Here is a 14,328-nt window from a genome sequence, read left to right as displayed (position 1 = left end):
CCTCTTCAGGGAGCGCACGCGACGATCGCATTGCCGCTCCCTCCGTCTCATCAACCCCGGCAGGCATCATCACTTCACACAGGCTCGCGCTCATCACCGCTGCCAGCTGCATCGGCCAGGGAGGCTGCTGCACGGCGGCCAGCATGCGGTCGTGGCGGCAGCTTCGGTACGGCTGCACGACGAGCTTGTCCTGTCTGGCGCGCGCATGCTGCAGGAACAACGCGAGCGTCTAAAGTTGGATCGGTGTGCTAAACCGTTTCGAGCCATTCCCCTGGTCTGGCGGGGCTGTGATGAAACCGACCTGTCGCGAGTCGCACCATTGATGGCCTGAGCTGCGGCCACAGCGACGCGACGCGATGCACTCAACAGCGTCGAGACTCGGGTGAGCACGCATCACCCCGACTGTGCCGTAGCGGTATGCGCATGGTCTCCGTCGACTTCATCTGTGACGTGTGCGAGGATGCAAAAGACTCTGTATGATGATGCCGCACTTTTGCACATCACCATCTCCCACCTCCGTGCTAATTGCCTGCGGAATACTTCGCAGCCGAGCAAATCAAGGACTGACTTTACGGAGGCTATCCATTCACGAGCTAGAGTCGTGTGTGCAGCTCGCATTCCGCCATCGCTGCCACCAATGAGCACCGAGGGCGCACCGCAGTCCACCCTGCCGCCGTGACCAACTGCCGCCGTGGCAGAACTTCTTCCATCTTGGTGCATTGCACTCTCACATCCACCGCTGCACACCGCTCCGCAAATCTACGAAGGAACCGTGTTCGTGATGTCCACAAAGGCATCCCACTGTCGAAGTGCTTCACCGCTCTTGACGCACCATCTCGCCCGTCGGAGGCCTTCTTTCCAGCGCAATCCCCCGGGACCTCGCTCTTGGATAACCTTGCCATCGTCGCCAGGCCCCATATCGCTGCTGTCGGCGTCGCACACCCCGGACAGAGTGATCAAAGCAGCCGTGTTGAGCAGCACGAAATGAAGCACGGGATCATCGTCTGGCCGCTGACCTCGCAAGATTTGCATCAGTATATCAGCGTTCTCATCCGGGCCCTTGCCCCCATGCACATCGTCCAGCGGATGTCGAGGCAGGCCAAAGTCCTCGGGCGACAGTTCAAAGGAGGTGATCTCCGCCGTGCTCTTTGCTCCTTCGCCCTGCCCCGGCACCTCGTGGATATACCAACAGTGAGTAATACCGGCGCATGAGAGTTCGTCGAGATTCTCGTCTCCACAAACAATCAGTGCCTTCTTCGATCCACTGAGTCGCAGGGCTTCTGCGAAGTTGGGTCCAATGTCTTTTCGTGCGACCCCCAGTATTCGGCACTCCATTAGGCCAGTATCGTGGACGGGATTGGCGAGTGGGCCGAGAAGGTTGAACACAGTACGGACCGGCACTTCTCGGCGTACGGCAGCGCCATGCTTCATGCCCGGGTGCCATTCTCGGGCGTACAAGAATGCGTAGTTGGTCTTCTCATAGATGCGTGGGAGGTTTGTAGCAGTTGTCGCTGCGATGATGGGCGGTCGTGGAGCATGTTGCAGCAAATCTGCAGATCCGGACAGAGATGTCGACGAGTTGTTGCCATGCTTGGCCATCATGAGCAGCGCCGAGGCAATAATGGAAGATGTCGTGGAGACGTTGAATGTGTTATGGCCATCGCCTCCCGTGCCCACAATGTCGCACTGAGCCATCCATGTACATGATTAGTTTCTCAATGGCGTGCATGCAAATGTACTAAGTGAACTTACCAACCCGCCTTGATATGTTCCCTCCTGTCGACTTCGTCGTTTGATTACCTCCGTCAGTGCCGGTTCGTCAACCTGAGCGGCGGCATCTCTCATCGAGCTTGCACATGCTGCTAAAACTTCGGCCTGATGGTCGAGATTCGTGGTGTGTAATGCCCACAACAACACGCCAAACTGCACAGGTGAGAGGCTGTTGGTGAAGATAAGTGCCACTGCTGCGGCAATTTCCTCAGCGGACACCTTTCTGGCCTGTTCCAGCGTCGAGAGCCGTTTCAGCAGCGCTGATATCGACACGAAGCCGGTATTGTCGGTGGTCATTTTCTTGCAGCACGAGTGAAGTGCGAATTGCAGCGTCTAACAGGGCGTGTCTATGCTTGTATTCAATCCGTTGATTGCTGTGCTGTTTGTACACTTGGCGACTGACTGTGACTCTGAAGTATGTTTGTGCACCAGGCCCAGGTCCGCAGACTCTGCCAAGAATTCAATGGTCGGTCGCGACTTCCGTTCTTGACTGCTGGTGAAGACATTCGAACAACACCACATCCACAATGTCTCCTCGAATACCCATCTCCACCCGACAGCTGTCGCGGTCATCATCTGCAGCTCATCAGTCCGCGCAGAACTATGTGTGTGGACAATGCAGACGCGCTTCTGTCGTCGCTGCCACGACTCCCGCCGCCCCCATCGAGGCGGACCTCCGACATGCAGCAGCACCACCTGTGATGCGACGACCGTCGACCCAGCCGCCCTCGCATAAACCGCCCGAGTTCCGCAAATCGCAATTGCATCGCCAGTACCAGTCGCTGCTTCGTGCGTCGCCGCTCATGATCGTCTTCCAGCACAATAATCTCAAGTCGACCGAGTTTATGGGCATCAGAAGAGAACTCGCCGCTGCTCTGAGGAAGGTGGATGAAGAGTTGGCCAAGAATGGCAATGTTGGAAATGTAGGAGCAGATGCGAAGCTCCAGGTTGTCCAGACTGGTATCTTTGCTTCTGCTCTCAAGGTCGTGGAGTTCTGGACTCCACAATTCGAGGCCGAATCGCAGCATTCTGCCGCAGCTGAAGCACTGGAGCATACGCAGAAGCTACAGACTGTGTCTGGGCTGTCATCAGAAGCCTACAAGGCGGCAAAATCACAGAAGAAGAAACATGGACTGGAACCCCTACTTTCAGGGCCGCTTGCTGTCCTCACACTCCCCACCGTCTCACCTCAGCACTTGAAAGCAGCGCTTTCCATCCTGGCACCATCTCCGGAATTTCCTGCCCCAAAGCGACGGACCAACCCGAGCTACTACGATGCTGCGGTGCAAAATGGACTGCAGAAGCTCATGCTTCTGGGAGCAAGAGTAGAAGGGAAGGCTTTTGACATGGAGGGCGCTCGATGGGTTGGCAGCATTGAAGGCGGATTGGAAGGACTTCGTGGGCAATTGGTGGCTATGCTACAAGGGTTTGGAGCTGGCATCACATCTGCTCTGTCTGCAGCTTCTACCAACCTTTACCTGACGATGGAGAGTCGCAAGACAATGTTGGAAGAGGAGGGGAAGCCCAAGACAGGAGATTCGTAAGATGAGGGCATACACTGTACAAGAGGAGCTCCATACAAACGCGGGGTCTGCGTAGTAGAGCAATGTAAAACACAGCACGTGGAACGGCGGATATGCCGTTTCATCAGCTTTTCTGAACAGCACTTGCTTGCGTCTATGGCAGTTTCTTCTCCGGCACTGGGCTCCAGGCCCACGCGATCAGGTGTAAGTGCTGATCAGAAAGCACACCGTCCTCGACCCACAACTCACTAACTTTCCACGCATCCTGTCCATCTTCGTTTCCAGCCCCAGACGGCACCAATTGACCCAGCTCCATATACCGTGCCCTCTCCCAATCTGGTTCCATGGGTTTCGAATCATCAACAAGCACATTTCCAAGCTTCTTACCTTTTGGCAACTGACAGTAAACATTCGCAAACTGTTTCGCCTTTGCGCTGACGACATTACTATCCTGAATACGTGACAAATGTCGCTCAACGACTTTCTTCGACAAAAGAGGTTTGAAACCTCCGGCTCGAAGAGAAGCTTGAGCTTCGGGATACGTAACATCGAGCCAATTTCGGAAGACGTCCATTGCGGCGCGCATATCTGCGGTGCTGGCACTTCCTTCGGCGGCTTTCTTCATCGAGGGGTGATGTTTGGCTCGATTGAACATTGTGTTGACGGTTTGGAATTGGTAAATCAGAGAGCGCTGCTCGATGAGTTTGAGAGTGCGCTCTGCGGCTGCTTGGTCTTTGAAGCCCGTGCCATGGATTGTGGTTTTGGGGTTGTCGTCTGTGTATAAGTGTGAGTTGCGGCCGGTGCGCGATGATGATGATGTCGATGATTTGTTGGGCTTTGCCAGAGGGTCATGGCGGGTGGTGTGCTTGCGAGTGGTTGATTGAGCTTTTGGCATAGGTGCTGTGAGGTGCAGTATGTTGTGCACGGGAGATAGGAGAGTACGCTTTTTGATCAACATTACCTCCTATGTAGCATTCCATGGTCGAAACCCGCCGACGTCACCTTGTTTTTTGTAGCTGCGAACGGTGCTGCAGAACGCATGTGCGGGTCGTTGGCGCGTGCCTGCCTCGCGACACACGCGACTTTTGCACCAAGAGCCAACGTTGCCACAAGCATCACCATAACAACAAATTCGCTGCGCTGCACGACATGGCCGCCGTCGACACGCGCGAGATGCTCGCAGCGGTCGCTCACCACTGGCATCGGAATCGGCCGCTCCTGCCTATGTATGCACACCTTCTGCTCTCTGCCGTCTTTGCCATCTACACTGGTGCTCACGCCTCGCTATCTCGGCCAGCTTCAGCCGCCAAGGCTGGTAAGACCGAAGCCAGCACAACCGATTCCGATGGAGACGACGATGAAGACGACGATGAAGAGGACGTCCAGCAAATCGAGGGTCTGACACCCAAAGACGCCGTCATTTTTCCACTCATGGCAGGCTTGGTCCTTGCAGGCCTGTACTGGCTGATCAACACATACGGAGCCGACATCATCAATACGATCCTCGGTCTATATTTCAGCTTGATCGGAACGTACAGTGTTGCCAAACTCATCAGCGACTCGTGGACGATGATTGCTTCCTTCTTCATGCCCGATTATTTTTCAGATCAGGGCCAGCTATGGAAGGTTTCGGATGAAAAGCAGAAAGTGTACGCGCTGGATCAAGGCTCAACATTGAGCAGAGACAGCCCTTTTCCTGGCCTCCTCGGCCGATTGCCGCTTCCTGAAGCACTTGTCAACTTCTCGTGGTCGTTGCGTCAACTGAGCAAGCATCGTTATCAGATCGTCTGTTACGCAAAAGGCCTATGCGACTTTAAGGTCGTGCTTACTCGACATGATGCCATCTCAGCTGTTATTGGCTTCTCGGCCATTCTGTACGGCCTCTTTTTCGAAAGCACATGGTGGCTGACGAATTTACAAGGTTTCGCCGTCTCTTACGGGGCACTGCAACTCATGTCACCCACGACTTTCGCGACCGGCACTTTGATCTTATCGGGTCTGTTTTGCTACGACATATGGGCAGTGTTCTTCACTCCACTAATGGTCACGGTCGCGAAGAATCTTGACGTGCCGATCAAAATGCTGTTCCCGAGACCAGAAGAGGGCTACAGTATGCTTGGTCTAGGTGACATTGTTCTCCCTGGGCTATACATAGGTCTTTGTCTGAGGTACGATCTTTTCATGCACTACCTGCGCAAACAGAAGCAGGTTCAAAAACAGCATTGCGAAGGCGATGTGTGCACACTCAAGACTGAGATTGAGAAAGCGCCCTACGTCTCAGTCACTGGCAATTGGGGCGAGAGACTGTGGACGATAGGGTCTACTCACAAAGCCCTCCCTGCCGCATTGTCTACTACTTTCAGCAAGCCTTACTTCACGGCTGCCATGATCGGATATGCTATTGGCATGGTCGCCACATTGGTTTTCATGTCTGTGTTTCAGCACGCTCAGCCCGCTCTCCTTTACCTTGTTCCTGGAGTGCTCATCAGCACGTGGGGCACCGGTCTAGTCCGCGGCGAGCTGAAAGAGATGTGGCAATACAGTGAAGAAGTCACTGGCGAAGCAGCCACTGAAGACACAGAGAAAGAAAAGGATGAAGAAGCGAAACCATCCAAGGGCTTCTTCGCTGAACTATGGGCAGAGCTGTTTGGTAGTGCAGACCATGACCTGAAGAAGGAGAAGAAGCAGCAGGACGAGAGTGTGGAGAAACAGGAACACAGTGACAAGGCCAAGGCTGAGCCTCCGCATTTGCTTTCATTCACGATCCAGCACTACAAACGTGGCGCGAAGAAGGCGGCAAATAGGCACGCAGCTTCCTCTCGAGATTCCGGCAATGCTGCTGGGGAAGCGTCTGTTCCAAATGCCGAACCCAGCGAGGATGAGGGATCGTCGCGCTTGCGCCAGCGCGTGAAGACGGGGGAACGTACTCGTTCGTAGCATGAAATTAGAGTCACTGCTTGCATAGGGTCCAGTAAGCGAAGCTGTTTTCAATTCAGCTCATGCTACAGGTCATTATGTACTCCTTCTTTGATTATCGCTGAGCGTGATCGGGTGTCTGCCTTCGCCTTACCGCGCCGTTTGGCCGCCGGTCTGCGTTTTCGCTTCTTCGTCGCTGGACCATCAAACCCACTACCTTCTGTGTCGCTCGCTGTTCCGGTTGCTGCCGCGGCGGCAGGCTTGCGTTTCGTTCGAGCGGACGTGGTTGCGTGATCAGCATCCACTTCTTCCTCCGGATTAGCTTCTTGCGTCCGTGGGGCATGCTTTTGCTTTGCCCTTTCGGCCATTCTTGTTAACGCACTGCCCATTCTCTTACTAGGCTCAACGCGCTTGCGAGGAGCGAAAGCTTCCCCGTTGCTGTTTGGACCGGCGGCGCCTACACCAACACCACCTGCAAAGAACGCGGTAATGTTTGACTGTGTACCATCGTCCAGTCTTCGATTCATATCTTTGATTACTGGGACCAAGACTTCATCCGTCCTCTCCTGCGTCCAGCCAATCGTAGCCATCAAGAACGAGCGTAGCTTGTCCAAGTCTGGGACACCCCATTGGAAAGCTTGAGGGTCAGAATCAACCTCAGGTTCGAGGTATGCCATTTCTACCCTCTTGTCGGGGAAGCCGTGTGGAAGGAACAGCTTCGACGCATTTCGCCGAAACTTTTTGCGGAATGGATTTGCCGCGTCTTCAGATTTGTGAATTTGGTTCATTTGTACAGCAGTCCACCAGTCTCTGAACTCTTCCAGGTTAGGAAACTCGCTGATGACTTCTAGTGCCGTGACGGGACCCACACCGGGCAGGCCTTCAGTATAGTCACTGCCCAGCAAATTGGCTACTGAAATGAGTTTCTGCCGTGTCAAGTCAAACTCCTTTTCCAGGTCCGAAGCCAGGTAGCATTCTACAAATTTTGCCTGGTTGAACATGTTCTTGTATATTCTCGTCCCGCCGAACAGGAAGCAATCTGAATCGTCTGTCACGATGCCGTCCACGAGGCCGAGCCTCACAAGCTCGGCGCATTGAGCTTCAGCTTCCATCGGTGCAGTAATATAAGGCAGACCGAAAAGACCAAGCAGTGCTTGACATTCCTGTATCATGGTTTGCGTGACCTCATCTGCGTCGCGACGGTCTTTCTTCTGTTGATTACGAAGCTTTTTGAGCTCATTCTCGTAGTCTGCGATGTTCTGAGCCTGTGGCTTGTTGTTGAGTGCACTGGCGAAGCGAGCATGCTCCTCAGCCTCGATAGTCAGGTTTCGCAGGATCTCTGCATCTTCGGGATCTGAGAAATCATCGAAATCGTCTCTAGGCATTTCGTCCCCGGCGGCTTCATCCACTGCGGCGGAGTTAGCGGCATGTGACAGACTTTGGCTGTCTTCTGGGTCCTCGTCTACCCCTGGCAGATCTTCGAAGGTAACATCATCGGGACTGCCTTTGTCTACGACACTTGTAGGGGCGGCCGCTGGCGCAGCGACTTCTTGTTGCGTGGTGACATCCTCAAATTCCATTGAAGGCGACCTTGATCTAAGGCTCTGCTCAGCAGCGTCCCTACCACCATCGCTCTCATGCCTGCCTGGCGCCACTTCACCCTGTCCAACATTTTGCCCCGGTTTCGCCGGATATGCAGCCGCTGAAGGTGCTACGGCGGATTTATCGTCGTCAGAAGCAGGCCTATCTGCTTCCATAGTATCATCGCCAGTAAAAATCTCTTCTGCACCCGCTTGGTTGTGCCCTGAAGACGACTTCATCGACTTTGCGGGAGACTTCGTGACTTGTTCCAGGTCCTCTTCGTCGTCCGAATCCTCTGTAAAAGGACCCTTTGCGGTGCTACTGCGGTCCTTGCCCGTCGAAGTTAACGGTGCAGTCGGTGCTGGCTCGATGGTCACTTCCGACCCCCCAGAAATGCCTGAGTTCGCTATGGTACTGTCATTGACCTGCTGGATCTCCACCAAGTCAGCATCAGGACTTGACGCATCCGCTGGAAGATCAATGACAGCTTGCTTCTGTCCACTGATCTGATCATCATCTGCTTCGAGGTCGATAACCTCGTCTGTGTATGCCCTTCGAAGTGTGTCATCACGCTCTTGGAACTGAAAGCGGTTACGATCAAACTGCTTGGCCCGTTGACCATCCTCGAGCTCGATTCGCCTCTGCGCGGCGAGATCTTTCTCCACGTCTCCAGAAAACCATGGAGGAAGTGGCTCGGCTTTTCTCTCCTTCTTCTCCGAGAGTTCAGGATTCTCGAAACCACCCGCTGCGTCTTCCGTTCGCTGCTGCATCTTCTTTTTGCCGAGGAGAGACGTTCCAAGATCCAGCTTCTCGAAAGGTAAGGGACCACTAAACCCGGCCTTTTGAGCGATGCTTTTTGTTGAAGGCTCCACAGGCTTGGGCTTCTTTTGCGTGCTCTGCTGATTTGGATTTGTTTTTCGTTTCGTCCTGCCACTTTCAGCCAACGCAGCTTGAAGGTCGAAAACGTCTCCATCGCTACTCTCGTCGTCACTCTCTGTCTTTCGTGCGGGCGTGCTAAAGGATGTTACTTTTTGCCTCTCTGAAGCAGTATTATGTGCCCGTTTGTTCAAAACGTGAGCAATGTCCCTCGCGCTCCCGCGTGGAATTGGCCTTGCCTCTTCCGTAGCATGCTGTTGGAATGCGTCAAGCATGTCAGTGTCTGCCACATCGTGCTCTGCAGGCTCAGTCTCAGCCGGGTCATTCTGCATCGACAACGCGATCGCTGCGCTCAAGTCTTCGTCGTCGGTATTCTGATCATCCTGCTCAGCAGGTGTTTCATCAACATCCACTTGTTCCCACTCTTCGTCCTCTACCCCATCGTCACTGCGCTCTACAAATAGTGACTCCGGATCGTGGGCAGCGGCCTTCTTGCTCGGCTCTGTCCGGCGTGGTGCCCTCCGAACATCTTTCGTTCGCCCATTCGAAGCTCGCGATCGGTACATGGCTCTTCTTTGTTGCTGTAGAGCATCGATTGCCCCCTCGTTGCCCGACTTTGCTCGGGGAAGTCTGTTCAGCCCTTCCACAGGGACGTCCTCAAAGTCGACATCGTCTTCTCCTTCTTCATCCTCATGTTTTGTTGGCGGAACAGCGTCAACATCTATCGGTTTCTCCTCTTTGCCCTCATCATCGATGACTCCAAGCGCCCAGCCGCCCTCCACGCCATCGTTCTTCACCAGGACGTACTCTCTTCCCTTCTCACCCATTACCCTTCCGCCGCCCCACTCTGCGCCTCCACTCTCGTTGAGATGCATCAGTCGTTGCGTCAGTTCATTACGTTCAGCGACTCTCTCGATTTGAAATCTGCTAAAGGCCATGCGGTCAGGAAACATCACATCTAGCTGTTCTTTGGAATGACCCATTCTCAGCCTGCTCCTAAGCCTCGCCGCATTCAAGATATTGTATCGATCCGAAGCAGGCAAGCTCATGAAGAAAGAGCTGTCGTAATCAATTTTGCTGAAATCGTAGATCGCGAGCTCTTCGCCCGTGTTGAATTGTGCTGCATACGCCTGCAGTTCTTCCAGAGACATGACACGCGGATCATTGGCGCCACCCATCTCGCTCATGCTCACGTCGAGATCGGGTAGATGGTACGCGTCTTTCTTGCGAAATTTGCGATTTTGCTGTCGCTCCTGTGCTGACATCTGTAGCTCATCCACATATACCAGCCCCTCATCTGGTACTTGTTCTTCCTGCTCGCCACTTCTATTCCGTGAGTTGGAGGCCTGTTGCTGCTCCCGCCTCCTACGCTCTTCCTCCTCTTCTGCGGCCCTCTGCATCTGCACCGCGAGCAGCTTCCCCGCTGTTCTGACTGCATCCTCCCTCCTGCCTTCACGCCGGCTCTTCCGGGCACGGATGGTCTGCCTCTTCAACGCCGGGGCACCGCCATCGAATACGAATACGGGCTTGATGCCGAAGAAGAGGAGCTTGCAGATACGACGAAAGAAGCCGACGACGTGCGAGTTGCGCAGCGCATTTCCTTCCTTGTCCCGGACAGCTTTGAGAAATTGGTAGATCCAGATGGAGGCATCTACGGCGAGGCGTTTGCGGTTGAGCGTTTCGATCTTAATGGGCCGGGCGCACGGCTGTACAATCTGCCACAAACCTGTGACACCCATTGCGGCCGGCGATCAGGTCGGGGGGAGATGGAGTGCCGGCGCCCGAACGACATTGCATTGTCGTTGAATTCAAGTTCAGGCATGCCACTCTCAGAAGTTGAGCGCGTTTCTGTGACGTCACTGATCGCGCTGTCACGTGGAAACCTAAATTGATCCCTCCGCCGCGGTCCGCTCACGCTGAGCGATCTGTACAACACTGCTCTGCTGTGCTTGGACCCGGTCAATGTGCACTCCCTGGGGACATTCTGTTCAAGCTCACAGGTCAATCAGACGCCGACAGGTATCTGAAATTCTTCCAAGACATCTGATTCTGCCAGAATGGCGGTCATATCACAAAGAATCACGTGAGTATCATGGTGTCGAGGCGCAAGAACTTGAACATAATGTAGCCTTTCGACAACCACAGCGAGCCTGTGAAAGCATCCGCCGGTCAACAAACGACGAACGGCAAGTGCTCTCGATTCTACCTCGAAGGCTGGGACTGAGACCTCGAAGTCGGCCAAAGATACATACAGTCTTCTCTCAGACACCTCTCGAGCGCCTACGTGCCAATCAGGCTCCCAGGCTCAGGAGCAGAGCCTGTCCCGTGCTCTCAGCGACAGACTCATCTTTTGGCCATTGTTTCCAAGTCATGCGTGGAAGATATATACGCGTCGCAGCGAAATGACAATGGCATTACTCTGGCCAAGTCCAAGGTCATGGGCGGAGAAAGCCCTGTCTTTTCGTGGAGCCATGCGCCAGTCAGCCTCTCTCACTCTCATCGGAAAGAGGCAACTTCTGCTACGCATTTCTGCCCCTTCATCAAGCTCGGCGGCAGAGACAGCCCCGCGTGCTCGAGGAGCTTGATTGATCTCTCGTTGTGGGCGACAGATTTTCCCTTCTCGGTGCAGGCCCATGAGCACCACTCTGCCGAGCGCCGTAGTTTTTGAAGTCACTCGCTCTCAAATGTAGGTGTTTGGGCTGGGGGCATGTCTCGGGTAAGAATGATATAGCCATATCGACACGAGCAGCTGGACTCGCGTGATATGAATCAACAGACCTACTGCAATCGCGGTCTAGAGACTCGGAGAGAATCGGCCGGGCCCCGGCATCTGGAACACCACCTCCCTGTGTCAGGACCTGATTTCGAGACGTCCTGTGCTAGCCAATCTCGCCGCCCCTCGCCTCACGATCTTGGGGATATCTCTGATCAGCAAGCTTAGGCCTATGCTAACAATCGGAGGACGGGCAAAGAAGCTGCGAAGGATTGAGAGCTGGAACCACTCGAGATGAGCTGCCTGAAAAGTCTGAAGAAGGAATCTTGGACGCTTTGGCTCTATCGTGGTTGTCTTCTGAGACTCGGCGCGGACCAGGCGCACGAAAAGGCCGCACCAAAGCCACACCATGAACCCTTCGCGAGCGCCGAGCACAGTTGCTGGATATGTCAAGGTACTGGGATGATAATCATGGTGCCGGACGCCGTTCATTGGTGCTTTCTACCTGCCAAAGCTAGCGTTGACATGCCGTGGGGAATCTGCAGCGCTGTTTGCGCGCGAAGACTAAGTCACTAGACATCTTAAGAGGACGGAGGATCTCAAATAGCAGCCTCGATGCATCTCACCCTCCGGTAGCGTAGCATTGGCACGACACGCTAATATTCCGATTTGCTGCACCAGCAAAGGTCTTTCCCGCACGTCAGACCGAGTGTATGGATATCTCCGAACGAAATCACATGTACTTTAGGTGCGTATCACGGCCTAGGAGTTGATGTCACAGTACAGGCGACCTGTTGTATTGAAACCATAACACCAGTCTTTTCTCTAGACACCAAAGCAGTTCCCGAGACATTCCACGATAATCGAAAAATGAAAGAACAGACTACTACTGAGGTATGTCTCGTATAATGTGCTGTCTGACAAAAATCCTATCGATGACGTTGGTAAGTCGTGTGTTGACGATGACAGACACAGCGAGCTACGCACAGTTGCTATCGAGATGGCTTTGTCGCGATGCGACGGTAGACAAGGCTGCTTTATAGTGTGTTGTAGCCATCGAAAAATTGGAGCAGTTACACTAATAGCAGTCTAAGTAGGTCGGACACCAACCACCGGATTAGCATCAACACATCGAATTCGTCTGCCTCGAAGAATGTCCTACCCTTGTTAGTCCTTTGGCGGAGGTGGTTGATGCATAACACCGCACCACGATGATTGCGTCATTCGTGCGGCACGATATTTCCAGTCTTAGGAGGACGGATCATATCTTAAGAATTCAGTCAAACAGGTCTGAAAGGAATGAACTTTCTAAGCAGAGGTCACCGCTCAGCAGAGGCTGTCGTTCTATTCGATCAAAGTGAAGCAGGAATCTGACCACTGAAGTCTGTTACTATCGCAGAGCACAAAGACAGCACCAACGAGCCAGGTCTCAACACAGGAGTCGCCTGGCAGTGCTACTGTTCACTGTCAAACTTGAGGTGCTGTGTATCGATACATCGTTCACTATTAACCAAAAAGCAGATCTCTTCTCGGTGGACGAAGATCCTCTTCTGCCTACAAGTGTAGCATCGTCAGGATTGTGCTACCCAGAGTACAATCCTTGCTGCATCTGTCTCTGAAATCTTGATCCCATGCTGCGCAGTTTGGGAAACAAATTTCATCGCGGTCTGTACAAAGAGAATATGCATACGAGATCTATCGGCCGATGCGTCTGCGCTAGAGGTCTAATGACGCGCACCTTCGCACTCTCGTAAGGTGTGGCGTCGCGCTGTATATAGACTTTTGTAGTGCTCAATTAGCAAGTTGCTTCTAGCAAAGTCTACTCGAGGCTTCTAATAGTCTGAGTTCGGAGTGTCTCCGAATAGCGAGCTTGTTAGTTTGCTATATAAACTAAAGCAGTTTGTCGACCCGGCGCTATTGTCTCTAAAGTCTGTAGTTGCGCGTATATACTTAATAACTAATAGCTAGGGTCTGTCGTATATACGTATCTACTTATCTCTACAAGCTCGGACGAGTGAGACAAGATAGAGGAAGCACGGGCAGTTAGGTAGCTACAAATATAACAGTTAGTAGGAACAGCCTATATAGGTAGCGAGATAATATACGACAGAGTTAGCGACTAAATATATATAGCGGGGTTTTGTCCCTATAGTACGCTTAATATTGTTATATAGATTGCATCGACCGCTTCGAATAACGAAGTCTTTTAACCTCTTTAGATACCGTATAGCCAATCTTTACGTACATTACTGCAGCACTATATAACCGAGCAATTTAGGCAGCTAACGAAAGGCCACCTGCTACTAACTATAGCAATTGAGCTTGTGCCCGTTATATAACCTGTAGGTATTATGCTGCTACACGTACACGTTCATTCTATTAGATTATAGTATTTCCGTTATGCCTGCACATACAAGCTACATTCTGCTGTTCGTCCTTAACCTTGCAATTCTACATCGTCAAGCACCTTATCGCCTCGATATTGTTTACTCTGTCGCGCACTAGCATTACGAGTTACAGCCTCGTTTGCAATTGCAGGCGGATGCGTCTGATTGCAAATATGTTGCCTTGCCGCTTCGTAACCCGTGCGTAACGCGCGGCGTCGATTGCCTCAGATGGAAGGTCGCAGCCACGGGTGCTGCCTTCTCAACGCGAGTTGAACACACTCTCAAACTTTCTGGTGAAGCCTCACCCGTTCCTGCCCGTCCACCTCACTCTCCGTCACCACTGCAGTTTATAGAACTGCAGAGGAGCCAGACAACAAGATGACAGGCATCATACTTCGCTCTAACGAATCTGGTCGACAATTACCCGCCCTCCCAAACGACGCTTTTGACCTTCCGGAATGCCTGGAACCATTTTGAATTTCACAATCCAAGTGCAGAGTTCCATGCACTCTCTGCTGTCCGCCGACACACCGCGAGACGAGCTTGACAGACTCATGACCAA

General features: G+C 53.1%; 5 protein-coding genes across 5 annotated transcripts; 2 read left to right on the top strand and 3 right to left on the bottom strand.

The window, feature by feature from the left end:
- Positions 1-759: 759 nt before the first annotated feature.
- CKM354_000257100 (anthranilate phosphoribosyltransferase) lies at positions 760-2,067 on the bottom strand (the record flags this gene model as incomplete). Its single annotated transcript, XM_044797732.1, has 2 exons — positions 760-1,686; positions 1,753-2,067. The coding sequence occupies 2 exons, from the start codon at positions 2,065-2,067 to the stop codon at positions 760-762; spliced, it is 1,242 nt and encodes a 413-aa protein (XP_044653667.1).
- A 230-nt stretch (positions 2,068-2,297) lies between these two features.
- Positions 2,298-3,314, top strand: CKM354_000257000 (uncharacterized protein; the record flags this gene model as incomplete). Its single annotated transcript, XM_044797731.1, has 1 exon — positions 2,298-3,314. The coding sequence occupies one exon, from the start codon at positions 2,298-2,300 to the stop codon at positions 3,312-3,314; it is 1,017 nt and encodes a 338-aa protein (XP_044653666.1).
- Positions 3,315-3,447: 133 nt separating this feature from the next.
- On the bottom strand, positions 3,448-4,188 carry CKM354_000256900 (uncharacterized protein; the record flags this gene model as incomplete). The annotated part of the gene is made up of 1 exon (XM_044797730.1): positions 3,448-4,188. The coding sequence occupies one exon, from the start codon at positions 4,186-4,188 to the stop codon at positions 3,448-3,450; it is 741 nt and encodes a 246-aa protein (XP_044653665.1).
- A 254-nt stretch (positions 4,189-4,442) lies between these two features.
- Positions 4,443-6,230, top strand: CKM354_000256800 (aspartic endopeptidase; the record flags this gene model as incomplete). Its single annotated transcript, XM_044797729.1, has 1 exon — positions 4,443-6,230. One exon carries the CDS (start codon positions 4,443-4,445, stop codon positions 6,228-6,230), a length of 1,788 nt encoding a protein of 595 aa, XP_044653664.1.
- Positions 6,231-6,295: 65 nt separating this feature from the next.
- On the bottom strand, positions 6,296-10,405 carry CKM354_000256700 (ssDNA endodeoxyribonuclease RAD2; the record flags this gene model as incomplete). Its single annotated transcript, XM_044797728.1, has 1 exon — positions 6,296-10,405. The coding sequence occupies one exon, from the start codon at positions 10,403-10,405 to the stop codon at positions 6,296-6,298; it is 4,110 nt and encodes a 1,369-aa protein (XP_044653663.1).
- Between the last annotated feature and the right edge of the window lie 3,923 nt (positions 10,406-14,328).

Source organism: Cercospora kikuchii (genome assembly GCF_019650295.1).
Source record: "Cercospora kikuchii DNA, contig_00002, whole genome shotgun sequence".
In the NCBI taxonomy this organism is placed as follows: domain Eukaryota; kingdom Fungi; phylum Ascomycota; class Dothideomycetes; order Mycosphaerellales; family Mycosphaerellaceae; genus Cercospora; species Cercospora kikuchii.
This window is presented reverse-complemented; position numbering and strand designations above follow the sequence as displayed.